The sequence below is a fragment of the Lathyrus oleraceus genome, chromosome 3 (assembly GCF_024323335.1).
Source record: "Lathyrus oleraceus cultivar Zhongwan6 chromosome 3, CAAS_Psat_ZW6_1.0, whole genome shotgun sequence".
In the NCBI taxonomy this organism is placed as follows: domain Eukaryota; kingdom Viridiplantae; phylum Streptophyta; class Magnoliopsida; order Fabales; family Fabaceae; genus Lathyrus; species Lathyrus oleraceus.
The window spans coordinates 289,343,140-289,360,427 of NC_066581.1; the positions used below are offsets into that span (position 1 = coordinate 289,343,140).

The following is a 17,288-nucleotide window of genomic DNA, read 5'->3' on the forward strand; positions in this document are numbered from 1 at the left end:
GTGCCCTCCAACTTCTCCACAGTGGGAACGTGATTTCCAAAGGTGGCGCCCGCCATCCCTTCATGGAGCCCTCCATGTGTGTAAATGGGAAAGATCATGGGAACGTGGCGGTTACCTCCTGGTTGAGGGCTGATGAGTCATGGCTTCTCCTATAGCGGCCACCATGTGCAACACCATGTGTATAATATTCGCCGAAAAACCCTAATTTTAGGTCTTTTTGCTTCGTTTCTTCTCAAAGGGTCCCGAAAGAGGTAAATATCTGAAAACAACATAAAAGAGAGCATAATACAAACAAAATGATAATAAAGTCCTAATAAACATGTAAAATCCGAGTCAAAAATACGGTGCAATTCAGTGTGATCAGTAAGCGGAACTAGAAATTCCATTAATAATATTGTCGGTAGTACATAGTTTGATCATTCGCTCTGCGGAATATCCTTTTCCAACAAATACACCATTATGGATCAATATAAGTTTGCCCGATTCATAAACAGATTTAATGCCCAGTTTTCCCAATAAATCCCCACTAACAAGATTCCTATTCATGTCAGGGACATGAAACACATTGACAAGAGTGACTTTCTTTTATGAAGTGAAGTTGAGTTTGAACGATCTGGTTCCAACAACTTTAGATCGTATTTCATATCCCATTTGTACTTCTTGTCCATCATTTGTCTCAGAATAGGTTTTGAAAGAAGCCTTCTCATAAGAGACATTCACTGTAGCACATGTATCTTACCACCAACCTTGAACTTTGCCTTTGATTGCCATAATTTCGCTCACTATAGCAATTATGTCATCATTTGCATGAACTGCATTGATCTCGTTTTTTGACTTGTTGTGCTTACAATCTCTAGCATAGTGTCCAGGTTTTCCACAAACAAAACATCCGTTTTTTGGACCCTTATGACCACCAGAATTCTTGAACTTGTTATGTTCCTTTTTTTGTCCAAGATGGCTCTTCATGCCATCATGTTTCTTCTTTCCGTTGGTGGTCACGACATTGGCTTTAGAAAGACACGCAGATTCTGATTTCTCCCTCTCCTTTGATTCCTCCTCAATTTGAAGATGTTTCTGGATTTTCTCCAAAGAGAAGTCCTTAGAACCGTGCAACAATTTCTTTCAGTAGTCTTTCCACGAAGATGGAAATTTTACAATGATTGCACCAACTTGAAAGGTCTTAGGGATGTTTATTTTCACCGCTTTTATTTTATTCACGAGGACTTGAAACTCATGCACTTGGGGAAGAATGGGCTTGCAGTCTATAAATTTAAAATCAAAATATTTAGAAATTAAAAACTTCTTCATACATTCCTCTTCGACCTTGAATTTGAATTCAAGTGCTTTATAGATTTCTGTTACAGACGAATTATGCATATAGAGGCCGTAGAGACGATCAAACAGCGTATCCAAAATATGTCCACGACATAGTAGTTCGTCCTCCTTATGTTTCTTGCGCTCCTTCTTGACTTCTTCAAAGTCATTTTCCGTTGGTTCAGGAATGAGTGTTAACTTAGGATCTAAGACATAGTGAACCTTCAGGGAAGTCAGTAGGAATGTCATTTTATCTTGCCATCTGGCGTAGTTGGTTCCATCAAAGCGATCCAACTTGACAAGATCCTGATTCATAACTTTGATGCTTGAAACTGCAGCATCGGAAACCATTGTGTAAATACTTTTAAGACTGTTAGATAATTCAGAAAGATTGAATGGATACAGGTCTGAATCGTGAATTGAGTCACTTTTCTTAAAATTATTTCAAGCACTCTCTTTGTTGTTTTAGAGTGGGAAAGTAAGAATCCTCTTAATCGAGTCTGCACAAGATTGGTGAAGAACTCAAATACAAGGAAGTATGTCTGAAATATGGAAGAGGATGTGCGATTTTGAGTGAGTGATTTTCGAATTCATAATCATGTATTTATAGGCCATGCATGTGTTATTTCATAAGTGTGCAACTCTTGATGAAACAACATCTTTTCACCATATGTTGTAATGGTTCACTTATGACAATACAATGCACCACTTCATAAAGTGTTGTATATTTTGAATTCGAAATTCAAATTGTAAGCAACGACCAAAATCCTAGAGCAAATCTTAGAAGTCGTGCCTAAGTGCTCAAGTGCCGCCTAGAAGCCATTACTAGCGCCTTTACGCCCTCGGACTCGTCCCGAGAGCCGGTGTCACCGGTGGCTACATTGGTGAGATGTTATTTGGATGTGACATGTGGCATAATGCTTGAGACCACAATATATGTTCATATGACACCTTATCCTCTTTAGCTCCTTTGGTGAGTTTATTGTTTCAAAATCTTTATAAATATTTTAATGTTAACTCCACTTTCTACTATTTGGAATGCATTTATTGTCATTAACCCAATTGTCCATTTTTGTCATATTGGAACATACCCATACAATTATTATTCATAATTTCCAACCATATTGATTGTAATTTCTTTTACATAGATAATTTTTAGTTACTCAAAATTTAAATATTTATAAAGATAAATAGAATAAATATAATAAAAGGTAATAGAATTTAAAAAATCGAGAATTAAATTGATATGATATAAAGATAAAAAATAAAAAATAAAAAATGAAATTCATGGTTAGATTGATAAGTTAGGATGATTGTAGTTTCCTTTACAATAAATATAACTATTGTTTTATAATATAAAAATGTTAATGAAAATAAACTAAATAGTCATTAAATATAAAAAATTAATAAAATAATATTTAATAATGAAATATGATAACCACTTATATAATTTGTGTTATATTAATAATATAAAAATATCTGAACACAATATCAATTTAATAACATTAAAAAAAACATAAACAATTAGTTGGACAAATTAGATGAAATGGAAATGTTAAACAATAATAATAATGGATAAGTATATACAAATATGATGATAGAATAAAAATGTAAAATAAATTAAAAATTTAAAACTAATATAGCATACAACTTATGATAGAAAAATAAGTGAATAGAAAAAAGAAAAGAAAAAATATAACATTAAACATGATGATATAAAAAAACATAGTGAATAAATTAATAATAATCGATATATATATATATATATATATATATATATATATATATATATATATATATATATATATATATATATATATATATATATATATATATATATATATATATATATATATATATATATATATATATATATATATATATATATATATATATATATATATATATATATATATATATATATATATATATATTTTCAGTCAAATTTGTTCAACTTCTAAAAAATTTTCTTTTATCATGATTCAATATATATATATATATATATATATATATATATATATATATATATATATATATATATATATATATATATATATATATATATATAGTTTTTATTATAAAGTCTCTCAAAATTCATTCATCTCAATAATTCATTAAAATTGATATACTTTTAAATATTAATAAACTTTTATAAATTGGAGAAATCTCATGCCAACAAATCTCATCCTATATTTAAAAAAATACAGTTATTGTCTTAATTAAATATTTCAAACAGTTATATAAGCTGGCAATGATGCATGATAATTATTAAAATATTCTAAAAATAAAGAAATTTAAGGAATGGATCCCCACTAGTAATTACATTAAAAGAAAAATATATTTATGTTAAAAAAGATATTATGAACCATCATAATTTTTTTTTACTATTATATTTGTTTAACATATTGTACTTACATTCACATACATGGTTTAAAGATTCATCACTTATCTTCTTCTTTTTTTATGTATTTAGACATGATATAGTACAATAGAATCACTTACATAATTTAAATATATGATAATAATAACAATAATAATAGAATATTTGTTGTTTGATTTCAACTTTCAACAAATCATCAATAGAATGTTCAATAAAGAAACAAATCATTAATAATACCATAAAATATAATAGCATCAAATGGAAATTCCACCAAATTGATTCTATCAGATATGATTCTACTCCTTTATTTAATCCTTACCATTTTTATTTAATCCTTTATGAAAGATAGTTAAATAATCATAATTTTTTTTACTATATCTTGACATTTTCTATTTATGTGTTTTTAATTATGTGTCCATGTACATTCTCCTACACTCTATAAAAGGCCTAAAAACATCATAGTTGCATCAAAACATTCCCATCAAACTCATCCATATCAAAAATGAGTTCACATAACTTTCAAACTTTATTTTTCTTTTGTCTTTTTAGTTTCATTGTTTCTTTTTCTCATGCGTTCAACAATGGTTTTAGTGTTGAACTCATCCACCGTGATTCTGAAAAATCACCATTCTTTCAACCTAACCAAAACAAATACCAAAGTATTATCGATGCCGCTCGTCGTTCAATTAATCGTGTCAATCATATCTCTAAAAATGCAGCAAAAGATACACCACAATCAACCATACTCCCCGATGGCGGTGGATATCTCATGACCTATTCGGTTGGTACTCCACCATTTAAGCTAGTCGGTATAGCTGATACCGGTAGTGACATTGCTTGGCTTCAATGTGAGCCTTGTGAAACATGTTTCAACCAAACCACTCCCAAGTTTAACCCAGCAAAATCGTCTACTTACAAAAACATTCCTTGTTCATCCGAGGTATGTGAATCAGTGAGAGCTTCGAAATGCGACGGACAAAACAATTGTGAATATACTATTTCATATGGTGATGGATCACATTCAGAAGGCGATCTTAGTGTTGATACTCTTACACTAGAATCCACCACTGGCGCTTCCGTTTCATTTCCTAAAACCGTGATAGGATGTGGAACGGACAACACTGTTTCATTTAAGGGCCGAAGCTCCGGTATAGTTGGCCTCGGCGGTGGACCAGTGTCTTTCATAACACAACTAGGATCCTCAATTGGTGGAAAATTCTCTTATTGTTTACCACCATCATCGCTCACATCAGGTTTTTCAAATGCTACGAGCAAACTCAATTTTGGAGATGCTGCAATTGTTTCTGGTACTGGTGTTGTTTCAACTCCTATTATTACCAAGAACTCCGATATCTTCTACTATCTGACATTAGAATCATTTTCCATCGGATCCAAAAGAGTTGAATTCGCATCATCATCATCAACTAATGCTGCTGGTGAGGGTGGTGAGGGTAACATCATCATTGATTCTGGTACAACATTGACGCTTCTACCGACCGACATCTATTCTGAGGTGGAGTCAGAAATCGCAAAAGTGGTGAAACTCGAGCGTGTTGACGATCCTGATAATGTATTTAGCCTTTGCTATACTCTCACATCGGAAGAACCTGATTTTCCTGTAATCACCGCGCACTTCGAAGGTGCAGATGTTGTGTTGCAACCTATTAGTACTTTTGTTCAAATTTCTGATGGAATTGCTTGCCTTGCGTTTCAAGCCTCTCAAGATCTTTCAATCTTTGGAAATTTGGCGCAACAAAATTTCTTGGTTGGGTACGATCTTGAAGCAAAGAAGGTGTCGTTTAAGCCTACTGATTGTTCTAAAGAGTAGACGATTCTCGTAGACATTGTTTTCATTCTTCTTTGAGTTTCAGTTTGTGTGTGTAATAAAGGTTAATTCAAGTTTGTATTCGGTCATTATTTTTAGCATATTATTTCTGCGTGTCCAACAATTATCATAAACGATAAAAAAAAATGTCTAATGAATGTTATTTTATTAATAAAAAGACTTATAATTTAGATATATTGAAGGTGGTCATGGTAGTGTGAGGTCTTATATTGAAGGTTTTCAAGTTCATGATTAAGCGTTTTATCTGTGTGATCCTTGTGAGTTTTTAGTTGTTTTTTCTTTTTAATTTGTGTGTTTGTTATATCTTTCCTTTGAGGTAACATGTTTAATACTCCTTACTTTATGATTACCCTTTTTGTACTCCAATGATATTCATCTTATCATTAATAATTATTTTGTCATTAAAAATTATAAGTTAAATATTAAATAATAATTCATACCACAAACACCACTAAATTCTTACATATTTATGCGTTTCTATAATTTCTTTTATCATTAACTAATTTTAAGTCATTTTTTAACTCCTTTCACTACCCATGCAATCCTATCATGAACTATTAAAATTATTAAAAATTACATTTCAGCAATAGAAAATTATTATTTTTATAAGGTGAAATGAGATTTTCCTCATTAAGAATACCCCAATGCAACTTGTTCAACAAAGGTATATTGAATTTTTCGTTATGCTTCAAACTTATACTGTTGGGAAAGGTAACACAAAAACAAACGCCTAAAACAAGGTCGGCGGATAAATGATTATCCCTGGATCAAACTTTCCCACTATAATAACTATATAACAATAACAATGGAACAACAAGTATATCTCCTGTTTAAAATGAATAATAACACAATGATTATTACAACTCTCACCAACAAATATGGTGGATAAACTCTCTTTTGGATATGTATCTCAAAAAAAGGCTTTTCACTCTCTGATGTTAGAAAATGAAATAAAATGAAGTATTTATAATGAATATGCATGCTACAATGGTTGGCTATAATATCAAGAGAAAATTTCTCTTTCTTCCATCCATAAGTTCACCAAAAAATACTCACGTACTTTCAATTCTATTTTCTATAATTGTTAATGTTTCTCCTTCTTTCTCTCTCCAACTAAAGAGGAATTCCTTTCAATCTCCCCCTTCCGATTTAGGTGAAGGGCTCCATCAATCCAGCAGCTCTCCTGCAGAACTCGTACTTGTCCTTGGGTAAGGACTTGGTCATCATATCTGAGCAATTGTCATCAGTATGGATTTTCTCAAGCTGCAGTTGCTTGGAATCCAACATATCACGTATCCAGTGATATCTCACATCAATATGCTTTGACCTTGAGTGAAAACTTGAATTCTTGCTTAAGTGGATTGCGCTCTGACTATCACAATGCACGACATACTTCTGTTGTTCTTGTCCTAATTCATGCAAGAACTGCTTCATCCATAACATTTCCTTGCAAGCTTCTGTTGTTGCAATGAACTCTGCCTCTGTGGTAGACAAAGCAACACACTTTTGTAGCTTTGACTGCCATGATACAGTTCCCCCTGAAAATGTAATCAAGAATCCAGAAGTTGATTTCCTAGAATCAATATCTCCCGCCATATCTGCATCTGTATAGCCAATTAGTTCAGGTTCTCTACTTCCAAAACACAAACTCATTTTGGAAGTTCCTCTTAGATATCGCAAGATCCACTTCACAGCATTCCAATGCTCCTTTCCTGGATTTGCCAAGAATCTACTAACAACACCAACCGCGTGTGTTATATCTGCTCGTGTACATACCATTGCATACATCAAGCTTCCAACAGCTGAGGCATATGGCACTTTTCTCATATCCCGCCTTTCAATTTCATTTAACGGACTCTGCTTTGAACTAAGACAAAAATGACTAGCAAGTGGAGTAGCAACTGGATTTGCCTTTTCCATGTGGAACCGCTCCAACACCTTCTCGATATATTTTTCTTGTGATAGCCACAACTTCCGTTCCTTCCGATCACGACGGATGGACATACCAAGAATATATTTTGCAGGTCCCAAGTCTTTCATTGAAAAATACTTCTTCATTTCATTCTTCAATGTGCTTATCTTCTCACTATTTTGTCCTACGATCAACATATCATCAACATACAAGAGTAATATGATGAAGGATTGTTAACTTTTGGAATTAAAGCTAGGAAAGAAATAGTCATCGCTTTGGGAACTTTGGCATTCAACTGAAACTCCTTTACCAATCCAAACACATCACCTTTGATTGTATCCCAACACTCCTTGAAGAAGCTTAGGTTGAAACTATTTGGGCCATGACTTATGTCCTAGCACCATACCACATAACTTCCTTAATTTTGTCCTCTGAAAAAGGGAGTTCCAATAATGAACTCTCCTCCGATGTAGTCGGCTAAAGATCACCCCCTGAAATAAAGGCCTACTCAGAAGAAACTCCTTGAAAGAATTCTCAAAATGAAATATGATTTCCCTTTTCTACACTTGAAACCCCAAACTTAGTTGTTTTCTCCCAAATTTTGATGGGCCCTTCGAGAATCTTCTTTTTCCAAAATCGGTTATTGCTATGAACAACATATGTATCGATGGTTGCATCACAACATAAAGTGGGACCTCTTGAGAATCGCTTAGACTCCGAAAATGATTGAAAACTCGAAGATGAAGGATTGACGTGAACACTCTGTTTTGCATGTGAGGAAGGCCTTAGAGAAGATAAATAAGAAGGCTTGAAGAGAGCAAGACCAGTTTCTTTTTCTCCTTTTTGAGAGGGAGCTTTGCTTTGATTAAAGTCCTGCAAAATGGTTAGTATAGATTTAATTTTGGGCCCAGTGCAGACAAAATAATGGTCCAACCCAATAACTTGCAAAGTGTTGTAGGAGCTATTAATATGTGAAATTATACACAGTTAAATAATATCAAGTGATGTAAAAGTAAGAGTATCAATCCCACAGGGATTGTAATAACTTAAATTGATTCTCACATTAAAGTCTTTTGAATAACCATAAGCAAAAAGGTAAGAACAATATTGGGTTGTCATAGATTCAAGTTGAAATACAATAAATGATAAGTGATGATAAAGAAGTTAAATCAATAGTAAGAGGCATGTTGGGAAATGATCCATCTAATGAAGTTCATATTTTATATGTGTTTGATGAGATTTGTCATGACAGATGAGCCAGAAGGTGATCTAGTGGTGTCGCTACGCGGAAATTGACCTGACTGACACAGAGTCGCCACCAAATTTTATTTATTCCAACAAAAGAGGAAAGGGAAAATAATCGATAAAACTCTCTAAAGAAAGAGAAAAGAATTTGGTCGCGCAACCAAATTTAGGGTTCGAAAGTCGGTTATGCAAGGGGAAGGTATTATCACCCCTCGCATCCATCGTATTCGATGGGAGCCATCTAAATTGTCTATGTGAAATGGGTGTTTATCTATCTTAATGATTACTTACTATCGGGAAAAAAAGAAGGAAAATGATTTGTTTTTATTTATTATTGTGCTCGCCAAGGATTAAGGCCCTTGTGCCTACATATCTTTCATTGTGAAATGAAGAATCAGAGCTCTGTAGTTCGGGATAGAAAATGTTTGTTTTCTACTTGTTTTTACCTTGAAAAATGGTTTTGGGAGTGATGTCGAAAGGATAAAAAATAAGGTTTGATGATTTGATGTTTGTTTTATGGTTTACGAAAAGAGATTGTTTTTTATTAGAATTGCACTAAAGACTATGGGCAGAGGTGAATATTTCAGACAAACAAGTCAAGCATCTTGTGTCCAAAATACTCAGAGTAAGGGTATGAAATCTCCATTATTACTCATTATCCCCCACTTAAGGCTCGTGGCGCACAATTCTAATTGTATTTTAATGTATTTTGAATTTGATTAAGAAAATGTCACTTGACGTTGGATCAAAGGTTTATTACTTATTGATTTTGAAATGTTGAGATACACAAATATTTACAAGGTAATAAATGCGAGAAATAAAAGGTCTCGTTGTAAGGTAGCCCAAGAGAAAGCCTTGTGTGTGCAAAATGACCTATGCTAACAAGTGAATAATGGGCTTAAGAACATGTCTACCTAGGGTAGTGCCATGAATGTCATTCTTACAATAAAAGATTGAAAGTTATAGATGAAATTCCAAGTCAGAGCAAAAAGGTCAAGAACAATGATGCAAGGTTCAAGAGCAAGGCTCCTAATGAGTCCTCTAAGTCCAACAGTGGGTCACAAATGAATGCATCTTTTTTGGTCTTTTAATTTTATCATGTTTTTGTTCTTTTTGATTATGCAATACAAGAAAGAAAATGACAGGAAATAAATGACAATAAGATAAGGATGCATGGAATATATACAATAATGATAAATATGAGAATAAAGTACTTGAAAGTAAATAACAAGAAAGCAAATTGACAAGAAAATAAATTAGGTTAACAAGTCAATGACCAATGATATAAGTTAGTGGTTAGAGATTAAGTTACACAAGGTAATCACCTAGGGATCACCTATCCACAAGTCAAATGACTCAATATATGGCGCACCAAGGTATAACATATCTTTGATTCAAAGTGTCAAAAACAATCCAATGATCATTTATCAACATGTTTGAATCAAAGAAGATTGAATCGACCGAAGCGTCCATCTATCAATGATTTGAAGTGTGGAAGATTTCATCACCCAAGTAATCACAAATTAAAATAAATGAGATAAAAGTTAAACATCAATATCTAAATGTTAGTGGTTAATGATCAAAGGAAAGATTTAATCAAGTCGGGACACTTAGCGCTATGTTAAGCAATCATAAGTGGACTTATGTAGAAGCCACACCTATCTAAGGCCGAACAATAATAATATATGTGTTAGGAATGTTGGAGGTCTAATACAAAGTTAGCCTCTTTAAGCAATGCAACACAGATGAAAAATGTAAAGGCAACTGAAGGTCTCATCTAAACATCAAGAGATTCAAACATGATCAACTAAGGAAAAACTATTAACACCTCAAAGTGTCAAGAATGGTCCATTGATCATTCATCAACATGTTTAAAGCATTGAAAGTTTAATCAACGTTAGGATCAATAATCACTGATTTTTTTAGATTCTCATCAACCAATAATAAAATAAAGGGGGCAAAATGGTCAAAATAAAAAAATAAAAAATTTTATATTAAGTAAAATAAGTTAAAACAAAATAAAATCAAGGATTGGTTAAAAAATGGTTATAAATGAAATAATAATACATAAAAAAATAAAAGAAAGAAAAATAAATGAAAATAAAATAAATAAAAGGAAAAAAAGGGAGGGATGTAGAAGTGAAAGGGAGTGTTGAAGTTAAATAGGGCGCTTGGGCCCAATGGTATGGCCCATTGTTTTGTTCAGCAAATGCAAAGGGGGTGCAAGGAGCCAGGTGGGTGATATGAGAAGAAAAATATACTTGGGCCTAGGACAAAGAAATCCCATACTGAGTCAAAGGAAATCAAAACCCTCTTCCCTCTCGTTCACAAGCTCTACACGAGACAAAAATTCAAAATTTTCGCTCCATCGCGCCAGAGCTCATCGTCGATGGTGGCGGAGCTCAAACCAGGAAACAAAATGACTCAAAACCTTCGTCTTTTCCTCCTGAGCATAAAGACCACCACCCCAAGACCTAACTTTCAATCAAACAAGAGAATCAAAAGGAAGAAATTATGAACCCTAAAATCCTAAAGATAAATTAAATGGCCATGAGAGAGAGTCAAAGTCTCAAACCATAGGGATTTGACTCCATGAAGCGAGCTTTATATGATGGGAACAAAAAAAGGTCAATCGAGGAACTTGAGTCACTACCTCGTCGGAAAAGATGACCAGAGTGAGGGCAACGACAACAAAGGTTTCAGGCGAGGTCTCCTCTCTTACTTTTCTATGCTTTCTCTTCTTCTTCCTCTATTAAAAAATAAGTGAGGGTTGAGAGGGATTTTGGGCTAGCTCGAGACTTGAGATTTTAAGGTTTGGTGTTTCAACTGTTTAGGTTTAGGGCTTGAGAATGGTGTTTGATGTTGTGTGTTTTTTCAAACTCTGATGTTGTCTCCCCTCCTTTAACTTTGAGTGTGCTCTTCTTTTATATTGAAGAGTAAAGGGTTTTTGTTGGGTTTTGATTTATAAAAGGGAATGGAATTGGAAATGCAAGACCATGTTTGTCCAAATGCGTGTTTGCTCTGAAAAAGCATTGCGCCCTTGTACCTTGCTTGTCTGCTTCTTTTGGATTGTTATGCTCTTTTTACTATATTACATTTGTTAATGTTACTTCTTTACTGTAGTAAAATGTGAATTGAGTGGAATTGGCTTACTATACATTAATGTGGAATTGGGTTTTGAACATTGGTCTGTTGTAGGTTGGACTATTATTCCTATTGTTTCCTTGTTATGGATGTTGCAGCTTGATGTTTGTGAGGCTATTTGCAGGACTGGTGCAGGCTTTCAATGGTTTTCTATGGTATGTTATGGAACTTCTCAAGTTTTGCTACTATTGTTGTTGTTAGATTGTTGCAGGTACAAGGATGAGCTTTTGTAACTACTATGTTCATGGTGGTTTCTTGGCCTCCAATTCTGCAAGACTGCTACAGTTATGCTTCAAATGCTTGAATGCTATGATGCCTTGGACTTGTTGTTGTTGACTTGGACTGCTGTTGGTTTTGGTTGCATGGTTTGGCATTTGTTGCAAGTGTTATATCCATTTATATGCTCATGGTTAGGTTGCATTGGATGCTTGGTGTTCTTGCAAGTATGAAGTTGTTAGGTATTTTTGGATTTGTTTGCATTTGTTGGGTTTTGCTGCAACAGTTGAATTGGTGCAGAGTGCTCATGGATTGATGCTTGCTTGCTATGGCTTTTTGCAGCTTGATGGAATTGGATTGAAAGTGTGTTTGTTCATATGAAATTGCACTGAATTTTGCAGGTTTGTTCTAGTTTGATGCAGCTGAAATTGAATTGATGCATGGTTGAATTGTGAAGGTCTGTTGCAGGTTTGTATGTTGACCTGCCTTGCTTGATGTTTGTGCATGTTTTGGAATGCATTGTTGTAAATTTGGTGATGGCAATATGGTGCAGGTTGGTTGGAATGAGTGATGCATTGCAGAATTGAGGGTATTTGACTATGGACAGCAGGGCATTTGGTACAGGGATGTGATTTATGTTTTGGAGTCATGGTCATGATGTGAGCATGTTAACATGGTGATGGATTGAAACATGGAAGGCATAAGATCAAGGGTGGAGCATGGAACATGAGGTGTGCTACTAAGATATTTTCCTTTGTTCACCTTGATTGACATGTGATGTATGGATTGTAATGCTAGGTATTTTTAGGCTAAGGTTTTAGCAATGTCATGTGATGTAATGCTTGTCTGCTCATGTTTAACTTGTAATGCAAGAAAGGTTTAAGTTCAAATTGAATAAGAATTCCATCACTCTTTGCCATGTTTGTATGAAATGTGCATGAAATGAATGTAGTTAGGTCTTTGGAAAGGTATGTTGACTTTGGTCAAATTTGACAAAAAAAGTCAACCATTGACTAAAGTCAATTGTTGACTAAAGTCAATTGTTGACTAAAGTCAACCTTTTGTAAAAGTTGATTTTTTTAATTTTATTTTATGAATTATATGCTTATGCATGGAATGATCATAACAGGAATGTATGTATGAAGATTGAATTAAAATTGCATCTTTAAAAGGATGTGTTGACTTTGGTCAAAGTTTACCAAAAAGTCAACTGTTGACCAAAGTCAACTTTTGGCCAAAATTGATCTTTTGCACTCCTTGTATGAATGATGAATGGAATGAAGTTGAATGGATGTAAATGGACCAGTGGATTAATGAAATCATGACATGAATCAAGGCACAAAGAAATGGCCAATGGAATGCATAACAAGCTATGGATCAAGAGCACACTTGTATAAACCAAAATCAAACAAATTAAACAAAGGACCCCAAGAAGATGATTGATGCATGATAAAATGACCAAGTGCAATCTCCATGAAGCAGGGTTCCAGTTATCAAGTCAAAACATATAAAGCATAGGGGTACAACTAGGGTTTTAGGGCACATGGAACAAGAAAACTTCAAGCCAAAACCTCTTAAGTTAGGGTTTTAAGCCTCAAACAAGGACCAAATGAACCACCAATGATGGGTACCCCCAATTAGGTTTTCTTGGGTCAAAAGGTCAGTCAAAGGGTCATAGTCATACCAACTAGGGTTTAGGTGTGCATGAGGTATCATGGTGTAGATTCACAAGATTAAAGCATACCCAGGGTTGGGGATTAGGGTTTCCTTCAAGGCCAAGGTCAAAGCACAAATCACAAAGTCAAATGATGACTTGGACAAGTCATAGAGGATCAAGGGATTAGGGTTAAGGCCCATGGATAACCAGGTGAACAAACAATGATTTCAATCAAGGCCCACCACCATTCAATTAGGGATTTAGAAGTGAATGGGTAACTTATGTTATCTCACAAGGTCAAAGAGTGCTTGAAGATGAAAATTAGGGTTTACGGTGGATTAGGCACATCCCAACATGATCGAGTGACCTTAGTCATCCTCAGATATGAATACCATGCCTTAAGCCCATGTGGCGTGCTCTCTTGTTATGAATGCAAATGCAAATGAGATGATCAGATGGGGAATGTGTGCCTATGGATCAGGGCCATGAAAGTTGTATAGAAGGTATGGTAATTTTGGGGTATGACAAGTGGTGTATGTCTATAAAATTAAGGCATATGCATTAAGTCAAGGGAATAAATATCGAGATCTCAAATAACATTAAACCAAGTTAACAGAAAATACTAATTTTAATTAAATTTCACATTGGTCAAATAAAAATGTTTAACTCATTATGAGAAAAATAAATACAACAACACAAGTTCTTGCATTCAATATTTCTAAACACAAACGAAAAGAAAATGAAAACCTAAGTATGACACTCTACTCCTTGAAATATTTCAATCAATGTGAGGCAAGTTTTGTCACCCCGGGATGCTCAACATTTCTTCAATGGAGGGAGAAAGGAAGGAACTCTTCAATATTGGTTCATACTTCTTCTTCTTCTTCAGTAAGATATTTTTTTAGAGTAATTTCTCAAGTTTCCAACTTCTGAACCTCTCTTCATTTTGTCCAAGAGGTTCCTTTTATACTCTCTAAAGTTTAGGGTTTTGAATTATGATTGGATCATGGGCCTTGTGGATATTCCTTGTTTTGGACCACTAATTACAACATATTCCTTCTCTTTTCCTTCAAATCAACTTTAGGTAGTACAATTCGAACATGCGGGGGACAACACGTTCCGTGGCAGTTTTGTTGCGCAGACAGACAACAACATGCATAATTTTATGCATATAAGCTTTTGCAACATTTTGTTTTGTAGTTCTCGATCTTACTCATCCAAGTTTTCCAACTCACATGCACTATAATCTTCACATTGTTTCGACATTTTCCCTAACTTGATAGACCTTCATTCCTTATAACCTTCTTTGCATCTAAGAGTTTGATGGAAATTGAGGTTAAATTGATACTCCAATTCTGTCGTGCCAGAACTTATCACGTAGCAGTCATACACAAGTGACAAACACGTAAAATTCACAAAGGAGAACACATATTATGCTCTTTACAAAATTACCTAAAACGGAAAAATGAACTCAAATAAACCTAATAAAGCTTGCTAGTAACAAAATAAAGTCAAGTGTTAAGGGCTTGAATCCCTCATGAATAGTGAGTTATCACACCCCTAAACTTGAATCATTACCTACCCTTGGGTGATGCCACAGATAATGTCAAAAAAAAATATTTCCTCCATCTTTTATTCTAGCTTCACTTTTCAAGTAGTTTTGGAAGAGAAACCTGCTCAAGTAGAACAAGATCAGTGTAGGTCAACATGATACATCCCCAACCTGAGAGATATGAATATCTCACAACTGATCAAGGCGATGTACTACTCATAGATCAAGATGATCATGTGACCTACCAAGAGGCCGTTAATGGTCCTGAGTCTGAGTAGTGACAAGAAGCCATGAAATCTAAAATAGATTCCATGTACACAAACCAAATTTGAACCTTGGTAAAGCCTCGTGTAGGAGTTAATACTATAGGATGCAAGTGAGTCTTCAAAAAGAAAACTGGCATGGATGGAAAGGTACATACCTATAAGGAAAGACTAGTTGCTAAAGGTTATCATGTATTCCATCTTATGCATCCGCAATAGGATCTATCATGTATGCCATGTTATGTATTCGACCATATGTCTCGTATGATTTAAGTGCAACGAGTAGGTACCAATCTAATCCTAATGATGCTCATTGGGTTGTTGTCAGAAATATCCTTAAGTATTTGAGAAGGACTAAGGAATCATTTTTGATATATGGAGGTCAGGAAGAGCTCGCTATAATTGGATACATTGATGCTAACTTCAGAATAGATAAGGATGATTTTAGATCATAATGTAGTTATATGTTTTGCTTAAATGGTGGAACTGTGATCTGGAAAATTTCATAGCAGGATACAATTGTTGACTCTACAATTGAGGCCGAGTATATTGCTGCCTCAAATGCATCAAAGGAAGTTATTTGTATTAATAAGTTCATTAGTGAACAATGGTGCTATGGCACAAGCTAAGGAGCCTAGATCTCATCAATGATTAAAACACATACTTAGGAGATATCACCTCATTAGAGAAATAACATATAGAGTAGATGTGAATATAGGCATAATACCAACACTTGACAATGTTGTTGACCCACTAACAAAGCCTCTTGCACAACAGAAGCATGATAGCCATACTAGATCTATGGGTTTTAAGGGTATGCCTGACTGGCTATAGTCCTAGTGGGAGATTGTTGGTGTAAGCCCTAGAGGCCAATAATTTTATTAGAACTTGGTACTTGTATTGAATTATTTATTAATAATTATCATGGGCTTTTTTCCAAAATAATAAATTCCCTAGAATAGTAAGTTCGTTTAGTGGAACATTAAGTGTGACTTAATCATGAGATCTCATTAAACATATGGTCATTATTCTTAAAATATCCATAGTCGAGCTTTATTGTGAAGCAGGATAACATTAAAGCATTAACATTATTATATGGATAGACTTATGATCACATCTCATGGATCATGGATAAAGAGTTATCAAGTCTTCACATAAATTGAAATATTAGGAGTAATGTTTATACTAGATTGACCTTCTATGAGAATACTACATGGAATTTAATGCAAAGTGTCATAAAGTATTCTCATGGTGATAGTGGTATACACCACCCTTTGACCTGAAACCACTATGGACCCTAGATGTGGACTTGAGTACTTTATTATTGATCAAACATTGTCTGTAACTGGATGGCCGTAAAGACAATTTATGGGTACTCCACGAATCATGTTGAGGGACATGAGTGGCCTAGATGGAATTTGTCCATCCTGCATAACAGGATAAATGTCTAAGGGACCAATATGGAATTAGAAAAGGGTGACACGATCTATGCCTTGTGTTCAATACAAACATGAGGGGAAAATGGTAATTGTACACACAAGTATTATCATAGAAAGGTTTTCTCAAATCATGTAAAATTTTCGTGACTTGGGTAGTAGTGATGTGTTGTTAGATACCGCTCACAATTTATTATATTAAAAAATTTATTTAATATGATTGTCGATGTCACGAGAACCTATAGTGTCAGACATATAGACATATTGATGAAAGATAGAATAAATAAGTTAAATACAGTACACCATAAGGTATGATTCACTTA

General features: G+C 34.2%; 1 protein-coding gene across 1 annotated transcript; it reads left to right on the forward strand.

The window, feature by feature from the left end:
- Positions 1 to 4,178: 4,178 nt before the first annotated feature.
- LOC127129175 (aspartic proteinase CDR1-like) lies at positions 4,179 to 5,714 on the forward strand. Its single transcript, XM_051058455.1, has one exon. The coding sequence runs from the start codon at positions 4,197 to 4,199 to the stop codon at positions 5,520 to 5,522; it is 1,326 nt and encodes a 441-aa protein (XP_050914412.1). The 5' UTR covers positions 4,179 to 4,196; the 3' UTR covers positions 5,523 to 5,714.
- The last annotated feature ends 11,574 nt before the right edge of the window (positions 5,715 to 17,288 follow it).